The 17,061-nt window shown below is 44.9% G+C and overlaps 1 protein-coding gene across 3 annotated transcripts in view; it reads left to right on the top strand.

Annotated features, from left to right (window-relative positions):
* The window catches only part of LOC116949424 (SCO-spondin-like), a 182,127-nt gene that overhangs the window by 128,349 nt on the left and 36,717 nt on the right, over positions 1–17,061 (top strand). For all 3 annotated transcript variants that reach the window (XM_076069198.1, XM_032966760.2, XM_076069199.1), the window contains 9 exons: positions 268–429; positions 3,227–3,273; positions 4,172–4,342; positions 5,204–5,334; positions 6,701–6,840; positions 9,363–9,409; positions 10,751–11,089; positions 13,761–13,937; positions 16,095–16,211. In XM_076069198.1, the coding sequence (XP_075925313.1) occupies positions 268–429; positions 3,227–3,273; positions 4,172–4,342; positions 5,204–5,334; positions 6,701–6,840; positions 9,363–9,409; positions 10,751–11,089; positions 13,761–13,937; positions 16,095–16,211 (1,331 nt within the window). The remainder of the gene's footprint in view (positions 1–267; positions 430–3,226; positions 3,274–4,171; positions 4,343–5,203; positions 5,335–6,700; positions 6,841–9,362; positions 9,410–10,750; positions 11,090–13,760; positions 13,938–16,094; positions 16,212–17,061) is intronic.

The raw sequence follows: 17,061 nt of genomic DNA, 5'->3' as shown, positions 1-17,061 counted from the left end.
TGCAACGTCTTTACAATACAATAAATCCGCCCTAGGCAATTAACCGCTCATTCCCAGTGCATCATTTGTTCACGGTGTAACTTGTAAATGTCCTACAGCAGTTTGCATATCCGACCGTTAGCACATATCTGCCTGCAGTTCAGTCCCCAGTGAGTCGGATGCAACGTTGAAGCGGATAGTCATTGCACTTGCATTGCTGGTGACACACTCGTGTGTGTGTGTGTTTTTTTTAATGTGTGTGTTCCCCATTGCGTTTCCACACAACAGATCATCCATTACCTCGGGCTCCGAGGGAGCGAGCTCGACCTGCCAGGGTGAAAGGTCACAGGTGAAGCCGTGCGACCTGGGCTCCTGCCCTCCTCTCTGTCGCCACGGCAACTGGGAGCGTTACCTGGGCGACGTCTGGCTGGAGGGGGAGTGCGAGCAGTGGTCAGTTTCCCCGTCGGTCACGGGGCTGCTTTGACTCGCACGCGCGTTCCGTCTTCTCAAGGAGTGACTCCACTCTCTGTGTGCGTGTGTGTGTGGCCTCCACTTTCCTTGCTCCTCATGAGATCAAGCAGTGCCAGTAAACCATTGTCATTACGTGGTCACTCATTAAACTTTAGCATGTAACCTCATTACATATGTATATCTGTTATAGCCATTATTGCCTTTGCACTGCTAAATGAATCCTTCCCCACGCTGTGTGTGCTTTGGGGTATTTTCACCATACCTCTGTGTTGGTCAGTGTGGGTTGGTGAAGGTGGCAAGTATTGACGTTGGAGTATAGTGAAGTATAACAATTGATTCTGATGCGCCGTTCTCTGCTGCCCACAACATTCCTCCCCCATCAGCAGCCTGTAACAACCTGTTATGGGCTATGGTCACACACCCCAGCATGATCCAGGCTCAGGCCCGCTTAGCTGCTGATATATAACGAGATTGGGCGTGTTCCTGATGATTACTCATAGGCGAACATTAAATCATCGGCGCTTAACTTTATATACTGATTATCAATACTGTATGCACGGCTAGCAGTAAATAAGTGCTCTACTCTTTAATTATGTAATTAACATTAGAAAAAAATATATGGTTCCATAACGCATGCCTAGCATGTTTAGATATCGCTTAGGTTCAATCAATCAACTGTTTGAGTTAATTCGCAGCTTTGAGAAGCATGGGGAGATGCATTCTCAGAGTTGCATTCTGAGACAAACAGACAGAGGAACATGTGGATTGGGGAACACACACACACAGACATATTGATGACACTTAAAATGCTCAGAAAGGTTCAGTGAGCTTGGGTTGAACAGAGACATCAAGATTGTATTCAAGCTGGAAGAACCCGATGAGCTGCTTAGCTCTGCTTCACAGACGTGCAGTCCAAAGCTGATCTGTCATCACGGACAATTACAGAGACAGTTACATCGGCAGATACATTAAGCGATCGTACATAAGCCCGACACGTCGCTGGAGGGGATGATGTCTGATGTTCGAGGATGACTTACGGAGTTGCAGCCAAGATTCGGAACATGTCCACGAGGACACCCGCTGCGAGAAATCGTGGTGGTGGCTTGGTTATGCCTTCACCCAGGATTGGCTTTATCACCTCTGATTGGGGCGGTTGGCTACGTATGGTGCGAAAGAAGTTCAACATACATATGACCAAGGCTGATGGCGCAGCAGTGGCGATATGTTAACTACTTCGCCTGGTATAAAGGAGGTCGTGGGTTCGATCCCGACCCCGACGCCTGCTGCATATTTGGAGTTTGCATATTCTCCCAGTGGTCGCGTGGATTTTTCTCCGGGTCTTCCGGTATTTCCCTCCAAATTTAGAAACATGCGTTTACAGTTTTTTTTCCCACACGATAAGCCACTTTTTTAGCGATCATTTGTGGCGAGCTCACTTCTGAAAAAAGTTATATACTGTAGCTCAGTGGGCTTTACCTGGTAAAATAAAAATAACTTTGTAGTTTTTTTTCTAAGTAGTTTGTTTTATATTCTTTCGGTAAAGTCACGTAGAAGGGAAACAATAAAATAATAAAAATATATAACAATACAATTCTCACGACGTTTCGACTGCAACACAAGCAATCATCATCAGGTGTGAAAACCACAACAAAAATTTCAAAATTTTCTTGTTGTGGTTTTCACACCTGATTGCTTGTGTTGCAGTCGAAACGTCGTGAGAATTTTATTGTTTTATATTTTTATTATTTTATTGTTTCCCTTCTACGTGACTTTACCGAAAGAACCAAGAATATGAATCCCTGCAGTCACGAAAGCATTAAATAAAAATTTGGTTTGTTTTAGTTTGATGATGGTGATTATTATGATGATGATGGGAATGTTTGACCATATTCAAGGCAAAAAATGGCACTTTTACGGCAAACAGACATGATGTGTTGTGGATATGACTTAGCGAAGCACACCCCTGACTTGGTATCCTCTTTCCGTGGAACAAATCTATACACAAAGACACTCACATTGGCAGCGACGTGAACCGGCTGCATGTGGTTATGGAATAAGTACACAGTGACCTCCTAGATTTTATTTTCCTTCAGTGCAGAATAAATCACTGCCAGCTGAGTTTGTCTGTCGATTGGTTTAATGAAATAAACTACAATCTTGAAAAAACTGTGACATTTTGATATGCATTGCATTGTTTGTAACGAGAATGCAGAACATTGCCAGCTGTGTATTGGCTATTACTGAACAATCTCACAATGTGTTTTTCTGAATGTGGCCATGATTATATGCAGTGTCTATAAAAAAATGCATAGTAGCCGTGATACCATTTATTTGAAAATCTACTCAACATTGTTTTTAGTTTTTGCTTTGAATACAATTTTCATACAAAACGTGCTCAACTCAAAATGGAAAGTCGCGAGTTCAAATGCCAAGCCGGCGCTTGACTCAGCCCATCATCCATCATCAGATAAAATAGGCACTAATTTGTCTAATAATAAAAAAAAACATGTATTTTTCCAATGACAGTTGCTGAGCACAGGCCCAAAGGCTCACAATGTCAAGCGGCCAGAAAATTTGAATAGCGAATTGATGATTTTGACGAACATTGAAGCCATAGGACTGTGGAATTTCCACCGCTAGCTATGGGCCAACAGAGATGATGGGGGTGCGATGCACGGGAAGTGTCGAGTGGAGTGGAAAACCTCAAGCTTACAAAGTCACGTTTCCAAAACTGCGTTTGATGTGTTGGTTTTTCTGTGTGTGTGTTTATTTATAGCCAGTGTACACCCGAGGGAAGCTTTTGCCAAGTCATAGACTGCCGGGGTAAGTGGAAATAAATCATTTGGTCAAAGTAAATTGTTGGTTGAGTAGTGGTGCGGTGGTTAATGCACTGCACGCACTGTGAGCCTGGCAACTCGGTTTGGAGTCCTGGCCACATAAGTGGTGATATCTGAATTGGTCCTGAGCCCCTATCACCTTCACGAACTGGTGTGGTGAATTATGATCAAACAACCCACGTGACCAACACAATATAACAGTCCTTGATCCAGAAGCCAATTGCGCGAGAGCACATTTATTGATAAATGCGTCAGCTAGTTCGTACTGTACAGTTAAATCTGGCACGTCTTACTGCCCTGTTAGCATTTATAATGAAAGTATCAACAGATTAATTTATTTGTTTAAATGATCAATTACCAGGATACATAAAACGTCAAACATTCATTTCTGACTTAATGATTGTTACTACTAATCAGCACAATTAAGATGCTTTTCAAATTATGAACATTGCTTTTATGTGAGTTAGTCATTCCTGATCGAAATTAAATTCCTTATACCGGCTGTACGTGGGCGTACTGCACTGAATAAATCTAAGCACATGGTGAATGACGCAACCTGCAAACCATATTCAGATGCATCTTATTTTAACCAGTGATGTGATTTTAATCGATACAACAATCAGAATAAATCAATAAGACGAGAACAAAACTAAATTTGGATGTCCTACTTTCTACTTAATAGGACATCTTCACAACATCCAACTCATCGAACACAATTTTCATGGAAATGTATATTCCCATTGTGCTTTTCCTCAGGATAGACTGAACCCGACCATAGTAATGTGTTATTTCCACCCTTGGCTCAAGATTGCTAGAGGGAGCAAGCACCAGTCTTATCTCCGCAAGGTGACTGGCTGATCGCTGCTGTGGCTCTGCGTGTGCAGTGGATGGAGGATGGACTCCCTGGGCCCCGTGGTCGGACTGTACCACCAGCTGTGGCACGGGGAAGCAGATTCGCACCCGCGCCTGCATCAACCCCCCCCCACGCAACAATGGGACAGCCTGTCAGGGACCCAGCTTGGAGAACCAGGAATGTGCCACTGCGCCTTGCCCAGGTAAACGGATTCATCCTGCAGTTTACGCAGGATTTGTGTATCCGTCGTTACGTGTTTGCTATGAACGTGACGGTTGACGCCCTGTGCACCCTTGCAAATGAGAGGTGTTCCATCTTAAGAGGTCATCCAGATTAAATATTTTAACAGATAAAATAAAAGAACGGTTTACAAAAAAATCAACACTTCCTAAGAATTCAAATCTTTAATCTTCACATGTAAAAATACAAAAAATTTAACTGTTAGGTTTTGGGATCTCTGGAATTCAATTTTAATCATATAATATTTGACTCCATATCTTTCTATAATTTCTAACAATACAGCGATAGGAAACAACAAAACAATTACAGTCACGTCCGTTTGAGCAGTGAAATACTTGAAATAAATTTGAATGCTTTCTGTACATGACGGCGTAGTAGATGTTAACAAATGGAGACTTGGTACAATGGAATCTAACAATAGCAACAGCAGAGAATGTGGAGAGATCAGAAGAGGTGGAGCAAACCTCAATGGCATGTGCAGAAATGAATATTTGATGATGTCAAAAACACTTTCACAGTGATTTCCTGGTCAAGCTAGCATTGAAGTGGTGCTCATTCCATCTACAGCCCTGATCCTGTGGTGGAAATTCCACATTCCCATGGTGGGTGGGGGGGGACAAGTCTCTCCATAGGACAACCAACGTTGACTTCCCCCACAACGTGGTTCTAATGTTATCGATCTTGCTAGATTGATTTGCTGGCACTAAATATTATCATTGACCAGGACTTTAACTTTCCAATCGCGAGCCGCTCGCTTCCACCGCTGAGGCAGCCGGTCATAGAAAATCTACCCAAGAGACACCTCTGTCCTTGCCTTTGCCAGTGCCGGAGGGAGTTTGCCCGGAGCCGCTGGTGTTCGACCCGTGCGGCTCACCCTGCTCCCAGTACTGCGGGGGGCGGACGTTGGGGACCGAGTGTGTGCAGGAGTGCGTGCCTGGCTGCTACTGCCCGCAGGTTTGTCGGTTAGTTAGTTGGTTGGTGGTGGTTGTTGTGTGTGGGGGGGGGGGGGGGGGGGGGAAACGGCTTACCATTCTGCCGCATCCGAATAACCCCCCCCAGCCTCCAGCCCACTAGGAGTCGACCACGCACAGCCATGCGGTGGCTCATTTTGGTTTTAACCGTGGGTGAATGGTGGACTCCGCGTGTCCTTGTTGAATATCAACAGCGGTTTGCCCTCGGTACTGTTACACAACCCCCCCCCCCTGCCCCCCCCACTCCTATCCTTGTTTTTCATGTCTGGTCTCGTTTATTGTTAACAATGGTCGATTAACTGATTAACAATGGTCGATTAGCAACTGTCGATTAACCGGTTAACAATGGGCGGAGTGTAATCAACAACCTGTTAATGCCATCTGCTATACCACGCTATCTTTGCCACTTCTGAAATGTGGGTTGTACTTGAGATGTTGCAGGTGCATTTTGGGATGGGATGCAATCTGTGAAAGAGTGCAAGAGTAATACATGATGAGATACAAACAAGGAAAAGCTTATCATAGACTGCAGGCTTCAGGGTGAATTAACCGTAAAATGGCACGCCATCTGCTTTAACAGTGAACGATGGAGATCCCGTGACGTTATTCACAAGCGTAGGCCATTGTGTGCCAGAATATTGGTCCACATTTTTGAAAAAAGAACTCGATTGGAATTTGCTTAGCAACCCCCGACTGCAAAAACTTGACAGGACCCCCAAATAAAATAAAAAGAGTCTGGAAACAACGCCAGACTCTCCTCGGTGAACAAAAAACAATAATAATAGCACAGGGTGCTTCAACAATGTTTTATTACTTATATGAGACTATCGTTTTTTATTGGAAATATGATATGGTAACAAATGTATGTTGATAGCTTCAAAAAGTCAAAGAGTCTCTGCTTGTTCGCCATCGTTGTCAACACGTGGCCTGGAATCTTCTCCACGTGGTCTCCAAAGCCTGGAGGCAGCAGCACATGTCACGTGCTGTTGTTGCAAATTCTCAGAAGTGTTGACATTTTTTGAAGCACCCTGCGCAACAGCATCCTAGTTAGATATTGACTCATCATCCCTCCCTCCAAGATTGATATTGTGAGTGCCACTGTAGGAGATCAGCATTGCTTCTTGTACCAAGAGACTGTGTCCCTCACCATGGGATCACGGGACATTCCACATCTGGCACAGGACATCGACTGTTATTGAGCACCATGCAATGCTCATTAGAGCAGGGGTACACTTTCACTTACGATCACCGCTCTAATATAGAGAAGGGTAGTGCCGGCGTCGGGGCTTGCCATTGATTTTTCACCGCGTCGCTGTGACCGCCACAACCCCCCCCACCCCCTCCCCCAGGGTCTGCTGGAGCAGAACGGCACGTGTGTGGACGGTGCCGAGTGCGGCTGCGTTCATCTGCTCACAGAAGCCGAGGGCAGCAAACCCATCCCTTCCCTCATTGCGCCGGGCAGCAGGGTCACGGTCGGCTGCCTGGAGTGGTAAAGTGAATGGCGTAGCTCTGTTCCGCTGGGTGTGTGTGCTTCGTTGAGCTCAGCGCAGACGCAGCCGGACCGATGGTACCCGGAGGGGTATCTTTGCTCGGTTACTAACGTGGTTCTTTGTCCATAAAGAGCCACGCTTAAATATACGTGTGTCGTTAAAGCCGCCACCAAACGGCGCAGCCAATTAGTAAGGTTTGTCACGTAAACGGAACGTGGCCAATTCGTCACTAGTACAGCACACCGGTGTGTTGGAGAGCCAAGCCACACCGTTTACAATCTGAGCGCGACGTTTTGCCAAGTAATTACAACCAGCTTCATCAGGCGACAGACAGATTTGTGGAGAAATCCTCTTCTTTCATTTCTTAAATAGAGGGGTAGATGTGATGACATCACTTGTGAGCCCTTTTTGAGCGAAGTCGGGGGGGGGGGATTAATGAATGCATATAAATGACAATGGGTATACATTGCTGTTTGGGTTATTTATATGGTAATCAACGCACATTATGCATGCACGTTATGCAAGTCCATTGTCCTTGTACTTCCTGTCGATCGTGTGTACTAAAAGAGTCATACCAACGGTAATCCCCATTGAAGTATGGTGACCTGTATAGGCATGCATTTAAACAACGTATTATTTGATGATTCGCTTCCAAGCAGCACTAAGTCTGTCGCTGTCCGAACGGCTAAAATTATTTTAATTTATCTCAATTTCGATAGATTCTCTAATTCGTCTTGGCCAGTTGTAACTAGTTTTTTGCACACAACTTCGATATTATCAAAATCAATTGAGTGCCCTTGTTGGCACGCGTGTTCTGCCATTGGGAGTATTTAATGTTTCTTTGGTGTTCTTTTAGTCTCGTGCTGAACATAGCAAATTTGCCACGAGTGCAATTAATCCGGTGGTTCCTTGTGCCACGGGTCGTCGTCGTCGTCGTCGTCACGATCATTGCTACCATCCGTGCGTCGTGTTATTGGTTGGGCTGCGCATTGAGTGTTTCTCTTCTCGAGCTTTCAACGCGAGCGGCTGCGGTTTATTCTGAGAGTTGCGAGTTCAGGGTTGGCTCAGCCCATCATTCATCTGGGGTCAATAATACAGCAACCGCTTTGTGGGGTTGTCAATAGTGGTTATCATATGCATAGGCTCTCCCCTGTCATAAGAAGGCGGGATTTCCACGACTGCTTTAAAGCTATAAACAGGGGGTGAGCATTGCCTCTGCTTATTTGAGCAAGAAATCACTTTGACTCTTGTTTATGGCTGAAAATGTGTTGCATCAGATGAGGAAACACATTAAGTAAATAGCTATTGCTTGTCGTAACCATTAAATCACCCGTGACACTGGCAGATGTCATGGCTTTTGCTGTGACATTGTCACCAACAAAGTCCCCCTTTCATCAAAGCGCTACCAGAACGTAATGCATGTCAGAATCAGAATATGCATTTATAGTGAAGGAATCCGATGAGCTATAAAGCTCTTTTTTCGCAGATGTCCAGTAGGGGCGAGTAATGACGTTACAACAACAAACTGTTTAAAAACATGATAGTCGTGTAAAGTACAAGAAATGTAAACAGATCACCCAAACACGTAAGAAATAAAATTTCACCATTCCCATCCTATCAGGCAAAGCCCACTGAGGTATTAACTTTTTTCTCAGAAGCGACCTGGCCACAAATAACTATTGCTCAACAAAGTTGCCCATCATTTTGATATGTATAGCACCAAAATAATATAAATAATACTCTTTGGTTCTTTCGGTAAAGCCACGTAGATAGAAAATTAATAGATCATGACAAATCGATCGCAACACAAGCAACCGTCATCAGGTGAGACAAACACAGCGGGAGAACTGCTGACACAGTGTTGCGATCGAAACGTGTTGGGATAGAAACGTCGTGATCTATTATTTTTTTTTTATCTATGTGACTTCACTACGTGACTTTACCGAAAGAACCAAAGAGTATGGATTCCAGCAGTCACGAAAGCTTCAAAATCAAGAATATAAATAATTTTCGATTTAAAGCTTTCGTGACTGCAGGGATTCATGTTCTTGGTTCTTTCGGTAAAGTCACGTAGAATGGAAATAAAGTAATAATAAATAATTTTAATGCATATTTTTAAATGGGGAGGGAAAACCCGGAGTACCCGGAGAAAAATCTACGCCACCAAGGGGAGGACATGCAAACCCCAAATATACAGGATTCAGGATCGGGATTAAATCCCCAACCTGCTGTATACCAGACGAGCAAGATAACATTTCACGAGCGTGGAAAATAGACGTCCCCTGACCGGGAACTTGGCGTGTGGGTTCAGTTCTGTTTCTTTTCATCAGAGCCGGTCATTCGATATCACGGCATGGAACATTTCTGGCAAAAGTTGCTTTATTTGGTCAAATTAAATTGAGGGAGGTGTAATATGTTGTACTCTATTCTAACCCCACGCGCCCCCACCTTCATAAACATTCCCTTTGATGAATAACCTCAAAGACTTTCTCCTTGTGTTCTTCACCTCTGTTTGTAACAGCTTGTGCGAGGACGGCCAACTGCACTGCTCCAACGACTCCTGCCAAGGTGAGGTCTCTGCAGTGCCGATGAGCTCCCATTGGTGGAGGCGATGGCCAATTTGCCTTTCTCCTCGTGTAATTCTCAACGGGTTAAGCCTTCTAAGTGACATTGAAAGTTACCTAACCTAAAACCTAACCTATTTTTATTTTACCAGGTAAAGCCCACTTGAGCTATATAGATTTTTTTTTCAGAACTGACCTGGCCATAAATGGTAGATCAACGAAGTGGCTCATCACGTGGAAATTTATAGCAACCAAATACTCTAAACGCACATTGATTCTAAATTTGGAGGGCAAAAACCGGAGGATACAGAGAAACATTCCATTTACGACCGAAACAGGAGAATTTCTCCATAACTCTGGCTGTCGCCTGATGATGCTGGTTGTACCAGCGAAACGTCATACTCAAATTGTAGATGTTGTGGGTTTACTCTCCAGGACACGAGTGTGCTGAAGTAGTAACTAATTGGTACGTTTTGTTTACGTCACAAACGTTACTAATTGGCTGTGTCGGGTGGTGGAGGGTTACGACACATTCATACTTACGCGATCGAACCCAAAAACATTTTTCATGGAAAATATTTGTCGCAAAATCCTGCATGTTCATAGTACATGGCAGTCGCGCAAATAGGTCGTCGCTGACCTAGCTTTGTGTATTTTGTGTATCATCTTCTCATACCTTGAGACTTTTTCAACAATATTACAGTCGCTTTTACCACATGAAAAAAAAAAACTGCTATAGGAAGAACAACAACATCCCAAAGAAGACTTTTCACGTAAAGTGTCCTGAGACTCATTTGAGGCTCTTTCTGTATAAGTTATACAACACAATCTCCTACCGGCCCATCCTAAGACATCGAGTGAATTTTCTAATAAAAAACGACCCTTCTGAATAAAACATTTTTCAGCCGTGATTTTTTCCCCTCCTACATCAAAGGTCATACATAGCATAAATAGGTTGTACATACCTTATCAGCAGTACTATGGGTCCCTGGTTCTCTCCGGTCAGAATGAGACCTTAATCAACAATGTGCGATGAAAATTACTCACTGACTGACAGACTCGCAGAGGGACAAATTACATTTTCACATAATTTATAACAGCTGTTCCCAACCTCCCTGAATCCTGCGGACCACTGTGCACCTTCAGATATAATTTGTCGATGCAACAGTTCCACGGATCACTTCCCCTGGCCTCACTTGCTTACCAGCAGACCCCAGGTCGGACTTGGAGATTTAATATTGATGTAGATCAATCTTAAATCTCCAAGTCGCTGCATAGACTCCTGCCCTAAAACGCGTGCCAGCATCACGTCGCTCAATAACATCCGCGTTGGTGCCTCTGCAAGGCGCGGGAGTGCTGGGCGCGTGGAGCGAGTGGACCACGTGCCGGCCGTGCGTGCCGCCCTCCATCCTGGTCGGAGGTCACCTGAGGCCCTTCCTGCGACCGCTTCACGAGGGATCCCTCAACGCCTCCGAGCTGCCCGAGCACCTGCGCCCGTTCCTGCCCACCCAGCGGCGCTTCAGGGACTGCCTGACGACGGGGAGCGCCCCCTCGTCGCACGCCTCGTCCAGATCCGGGAAGGCCGCATACCGGCCACAGATGGGGAGAAGTTGGGACCCGGCGGAGACTTGCACTGCCCCGGCGATGGAGGAGAGGACATGTGCCGATGCCGTCGCTTGCTCAGGTGAAGATCGAACATTTATATTTCTTATTGCTTGAGATTGATTATTTTTCTTTGATTTGATTCCGAGCGTGCGCTATCGGTGTCATATCACGCGATGAAGGATACATTGGGATGTCTCACGAAGCAGTTTGAGAATGGCCCTCAGAATTGGATATCGTAGAGCTACTTCTGATAAACTTTAGAGTGACCTCTGATCTACGCAGTACGTGATATAAATTTCCCACCCAGCCTGCTACAGTATATGTATGTATGTTGAACTTCTTTTGCAGCTATATCATGCCGCATGATATCCAAACTGATATATCTTAATTCTAAGAGCTATTTAGCAAAATTTGGCTCGAAGTTTTTTTTTTTAATATGCAGTTATTGGTGACCTCTTTAATCGCAGACGCCTTCATGGATTCAAACCTCCTTTTGTGTGTGATGAAGAAGCGGTCATTACCTGAAACGTCACCAATTATAGATTTTTACTTTGAGGCCACATACAGTGAGGGAAAAAAGTATTTGATCCCCTGCTGATATTGTACGTTTGCCCACTGACAAAGAAATGATCAGTCTATAATTTTAATCGTAGGTTTATTTGAACAGCGAGAGACAGAAAAACGCATGTCAAAAATGTTATAAATTAATTTGCATTTTCATGAGGGAAATAAGTATTTGACCCCTCTGCAAAATATGACTTAGTACTTGGTGGCAAAACCCTTGTTGGCAATCACAGAGGTCAGACGTTGCTTGTAGTTAGCCACCAGGTTTGCACACATCTCAGGAGGGATTTTGTCCCACTCCTCTTTGAGGATCTTCTCCAAGTCATTAAGGTTTCGAGGCTGACGTTTGGCAACTCGAACCTTCAGCTCCCTCCACAGATTTTCTATGGGATTAAGGTCTGGAGACTGGCTAGGCCACTCCAGGACCTTAATGTGCTTCTTTTTGAGCCACTCCTTTGTTGCCTTGGCTGTGTGTTTTGGGTCATTGTCATGCTGGAATACCCATCCACGACCCATTTTCAATGTCCTGGCTGAGGGAAGGAGGTTCTCACCCAAGATTTGACGGTACATGGCCCCGTCCATCGTCCCTTTGATGCGGTGAAGTTGTCCTGTCCCCTTAGCAGAAAAACACCCCCAAAGCATAATGTTTCCACCTCCATGTTTGACGGTAGGAATGGTGTTCTTTGGGTCATAGGCAGCATTCCTCCTCCTCCAAACACGGCGAGTTGAGTTGATGCCAAAGAGCTCCATTTTGGTCTCATCTGACCACAACACTTTCACCCAGTTGTTCTCTGAATCATTCAGATGTTCATTGGCAAACTTCAGACGGGCATGTATATGTGCTTTCTTGAGCAGGGGGACCTCGCGTTCGCTGCAGGATTTCAGTCCTTCACGGCGTAGCGTGTTACCAATTGTTTTCTTGATGACTATGGTCCCAGCTGCCTTGAGATCATTGGCAAGATCCTCACGTGTAGTTCTGGGCTGATTCCTCACCGTTCTCATGATCATTGCAACTCCACGAGGTGAGATTTTGCATGGAGCCCCAGGCCGAGGGAGATTGACAGTTCTTTTGTGTTTCTTCCATTTGCGAATAATCGCACGAACTGTTGTCACCTTCTCACCAAGCTGCTTGGCAATGGTCTTGTAGCCCATTCCAGCCTTGTGTAGGTCTACAATCTTGTCCCTGACATCCTTGGAGAGCTCTTTGGTCTTGGCCATGGTGGAGAGTTTGGAATCTGATTGATTGATTGCTTCTGTGGACAGATGTCTTTTATACAGGGAGCACGCTGAGATTAGGAGCACTCCCTTTAAGAGTGTGCTCCTAATCTCAGCTCGTTACCTGTATAAAAGACACCTGGGAGCCAGAAATCTTTCCGATTGAGAGGGGATCAAATACTTTTTTCCCTCACTGTACAGCGTTATTGACGAATGTGTTGAGTTTTTTGGGTTCAAATTTAGCATCTCAGCCGTGGCAGCTCAGGACTCTTGACCTCTGGGCCACCGAGCCATCTCTAGTATTGATTTTTGAATCTCATTTTAAACCCCTTGTGATACCTGCTGGGTTTAAGAAAAACATGTCTTTTGTTTTAGCCAGATTACATAGCCAGGTGGTGCTGTGGCAGATTATTCAACTCGCAATCAGTTGGCTGGGAGTTAAGTTTTCATTTAGGTGTCGACTCAGCCCTTTCTCGTATTGAGAGCCCCGTTGTCGCCGTAATAATGTGGAAATTTTCACCACAGGATGTTAGTATGTTAGATAGATGTTTTTTTAATGTATAACCCAGGTGTATTTCCATTGCGGGACCGAAGTCTAATTTTCAACGGGGGAAGTGGGATTTAAATTGCTATATTAAACAAGGAAACTAATTCTATTTTGTCAACAGAAGATATACAGAGGCAACACACTTTGACTTTTCCGAGTCAGGGTGTTATTGCATTCCATTCTTCTCGCTGCGTTCTCAAACACACAATAATCATTCTTCCAATCACCTTGTCACATCGAGAGCCAGGCCATTCAATGTGCAGCTTGACGTATATATTCCGGGAAACTACAAAAGCGACAATGCTTTCCCCTCCCCATTTCTCTCTGTGCCATTACTACAACCCCTATCCCTCTCTCTCTCTCGCTGACTCCCTCACCCTTCGCGTGTGCCGGTGCGGCTGATGGATACGCGCGGACTCCGAAGATGACGTGTGCGTCTGGGGAGCCTGGGGTCCGTGGGGCGGTTGCCGTGAGCCGTGCAGCGGCGGTTTTCGGGTTCGTCAGCGGGCGCCGCTGGCCCCAGCCGACCCCACGGGGCCCAGGGCCCGGTGCCACGGGGCCCGTCTCCAAAGCGAGAGCTGCAACACCGCGACGTGCCCAGGCAAAGTTGGCGCACCGCGGACACTTACCGACGATGGATGATTTGCCAGCGAGTTTTGTTCACGCGTCTTGTGATCAAAGTGTTGTAAATGTTGTGGGTTTACTCTGCAACTCACCGCCGCTGGTGCTGAAGTAGTAACTAATTGGCACATTTTGTTTACGTGACAAATCTTACTTAGTGGCTGTGTCGGCTGGTGCCTGGTTTAACGACGCATTTATATTTACGCGATCTAACCCCACAAAAAAACGTTTATCACGAAAGTTATATAGGCCCGCTTTTTAATTCATGGGCTCGGCTCAGGCTTGGCTCTGGCTCCAAGTGAGCCAGCTCAGAGCCACCCGTAACTTGAGCCGCCCCTGAGCAAGTTTCAACCCGTGCTCAAGGTATCCGTGAGCCGAGTCACAACTGAGCCGCTCACTCCTGCATCTTTTGGAAACAACCGAGCTGCTCAAGCCTGAGCTAAGCCATGCGGATCTTCACTGCTCTAAGAATGTTTCTGCTTGAATTTAAATACTACTTCTGCGGACGACTCGGCCAATAAACCTTCCAAGGTCATGAAAAATAAGTGCCACTGTGTAGGAAGTCAGCAGTTGTTGTGCTGTGTACGGAACTGGCCCCAACCATAAGAATGGGGAATTTCCTTCAGGGGATTGGGGCTATCAACAAGGTGAGCACGCCCAAAATGCCCATTTGAGTGTGGAGGCCACTTTGAAATTTTATTTTGCCAGCAATGTTTTAATCGTCTCAAGATCATTTTTGAAACATAAACTCTTGTGGGAGGCATCCTATTCAGTATTTCCTCATGTATGAAAAAATAATATATGAAATCATATATATGGAGAAAATAACATCTGAAAAAATGCAATTACCCAGAAAAAAATCCCAAGCAATACAATGTGATATCACTGGAAAATGTGTGAAAGTTATGCCAGTAACCTACTTGACTTGCTGTACTACCATCTGTTAACCATTTAATAGAACTTTGAGGCCAATCGATGCATAACAAATGCAGCTGTGAACACCCATTAAGTTATGATGCATGGCACACATCCACAAATGTTCCAGCAGAGGTAATCACACACCTACACAGAGCCCTCGGGCTCCCTGCAGCCAAACTCTCATTGCATAATTCACTCTACCAATCTCGGGCAGCTAAATAAGTAAATAGGTCATTCCTCGTTAGGAGCAAGCAACTTCCTAAATGCGTTTTCAGTCACTGCTAAGGTCTGTACTCCAAAACAGTGGTCGGGAAGTGGTCTGCGGAACTGCCCATTGCACAACTACTCCCCATCAGCACAGCTGACTGTTGACGGACTCATACCTGTCAACCCCTTATCAGTGCCCTACCTTATTATAGACCAATTCAGACCTCATTCAGTTGAACACGTAGGCTTTCGCGACCAATATTATTCATAATAAAGGTTTACATTTCGCGTAAGTATAAACGTGTTGTAACCCTCCACCACCCAACACAGCCAATTAGTAAGGGGATTTGTCACGTAAACAAAACGCCAATTAGTTACTACTTCAGCCCACCAGTGTGTTGGAGAGTAAATCCACAATATTTACAATTTTAGTACAATGTTTCAGACCTTATTGGTCACCCCGTGTCCTTATAAATCTCAACGTTCATCTTACATTCCCATCACAAGGGAGAAACACAAACAAATAGACAAAATTCATGGGGGGGGTTGCCCATATTGAAACGGCTGTATGCCGTATGGACCTGAAAACTAAATTTCCATGTACTGGGGGCTTGACATTGGCAATGCGCAGGTCCAGAAGGGTTGGAAACCACTGCTGTAGAGAGAGAGAGAGAGGCGAGATGCCGTGGACCACATGTGTTACGACGATGATGACCCAACTAAACTATTACTAAACTATTTTTTTATTTTACCAGATAGGGCCCACTGAGCTGCTATATAGCTCTTTTTCAGATGTGACCTTGCCACAAATGATAGCTCAATCTTGTGGCTCGTCATCGCGTGGGCATTTATAGCAGCCAAATATTCTCACCGGACGTTTCTAAATGTGGAGGGTTGAAAAAAAACCAGAGGACCCGGAGAAACATCCACACGATCATGGGGTTCGAACCCACGACCCCTTGCATACCAGGCGAGGTAGTTAACACCTCGCCACCGTGTCTGTGTGCCGCAGGGGAGCGGTGCGAGGACCGGGGCAAGGCATTCCTGTCCACGTGCGCCAACCAGTGCCCGCGGAGCTGCTCCGACCTCTGGGAGCATGTCGAGTGCCTGCAGGGCAGCTGCAGAGAAGGTATTGGCGACGGTCTTACATTTTTCATTGGAGAAATTCCGCGCAAAAATGTACCTTTTATTTTTGCTTTAGTCGACGGTGACACAGGAGCACGGCCATCGATAACTGCGACTTCCCACGTAATTTTTCGATTTAAAACTTTCGTGACTGCAGGGATTCATCTTCTTGGTTCTTTCGGTAAAGTCACGTATTTTATCCCCATTCTACGTGATTTTACCGAAAGAACCAAGAAGATGATTCCCACATAATACCATGTGCCTGGATAAAAAACCGCAGACTAAGATATTTAATAAGGGTTCTTAGAGACTGCAGTGCACTGATGATGACCAAAAATAGTACTTCGCTATATATGTAAGATTGACTGGCCTCAATGAATGGCTGAATTGACAATACTGCGGAGGAGAGGGAAAGGACATTTTGTACCCATCACATCAACTTCTAATGGCTAAGAGTGGATCAAATGTTTGGCTGTTTTAGTGAGCTAGACTTAGATAATGACTAAATTAAATCCACAGACCAAGACTTGAGCAACATTTTTACAGGTTTTCACAGACTAGACGAACACTATGATTTAAATCAAAAGTGCTGCCTAAATTAACAAATTATTTATTGAACGCGATGTATTAATTCGTGAATGATGGATGTGACTTGCTACTCTTTTGGATGGTGCTGTGGGCAGAGCACCTAACTCACAGTTTGGAAAGCTGTGATCATTTTAATCTCGATTCGGAGTCACTAATTATCAGTGTAACATAAAAAAAAATGTTCCTGGGTGCTAAGTGTTACTTTCCAATTGCTTTTGCCTCAAAAGTACAGAAAATGCCTATTATTCCCCAAAAACTTTTCTTTT

This window comes from Petromyzon marinus, chromosome 2, assembly GCF_048934315.1.
Source record: "Petromyzon marinus isolate PM22_M1 ecotype Great Lakes invasive population chromosome 2, UKy_Petmar_22M1.pri1.0, whole genome shotgun sequence".
Taxonomy (NCBI): Eukaryota; Metazoa; Chordata; class Hyperoartia; order Petromyzontiformes; family Petromyzontidae; genus Petromyzon; species Petromyzon marinus.
Note: the sequence above shows the minus strand (reverse complement) of the source record. Positions and strands in the feature narration are given on the sequence as shown.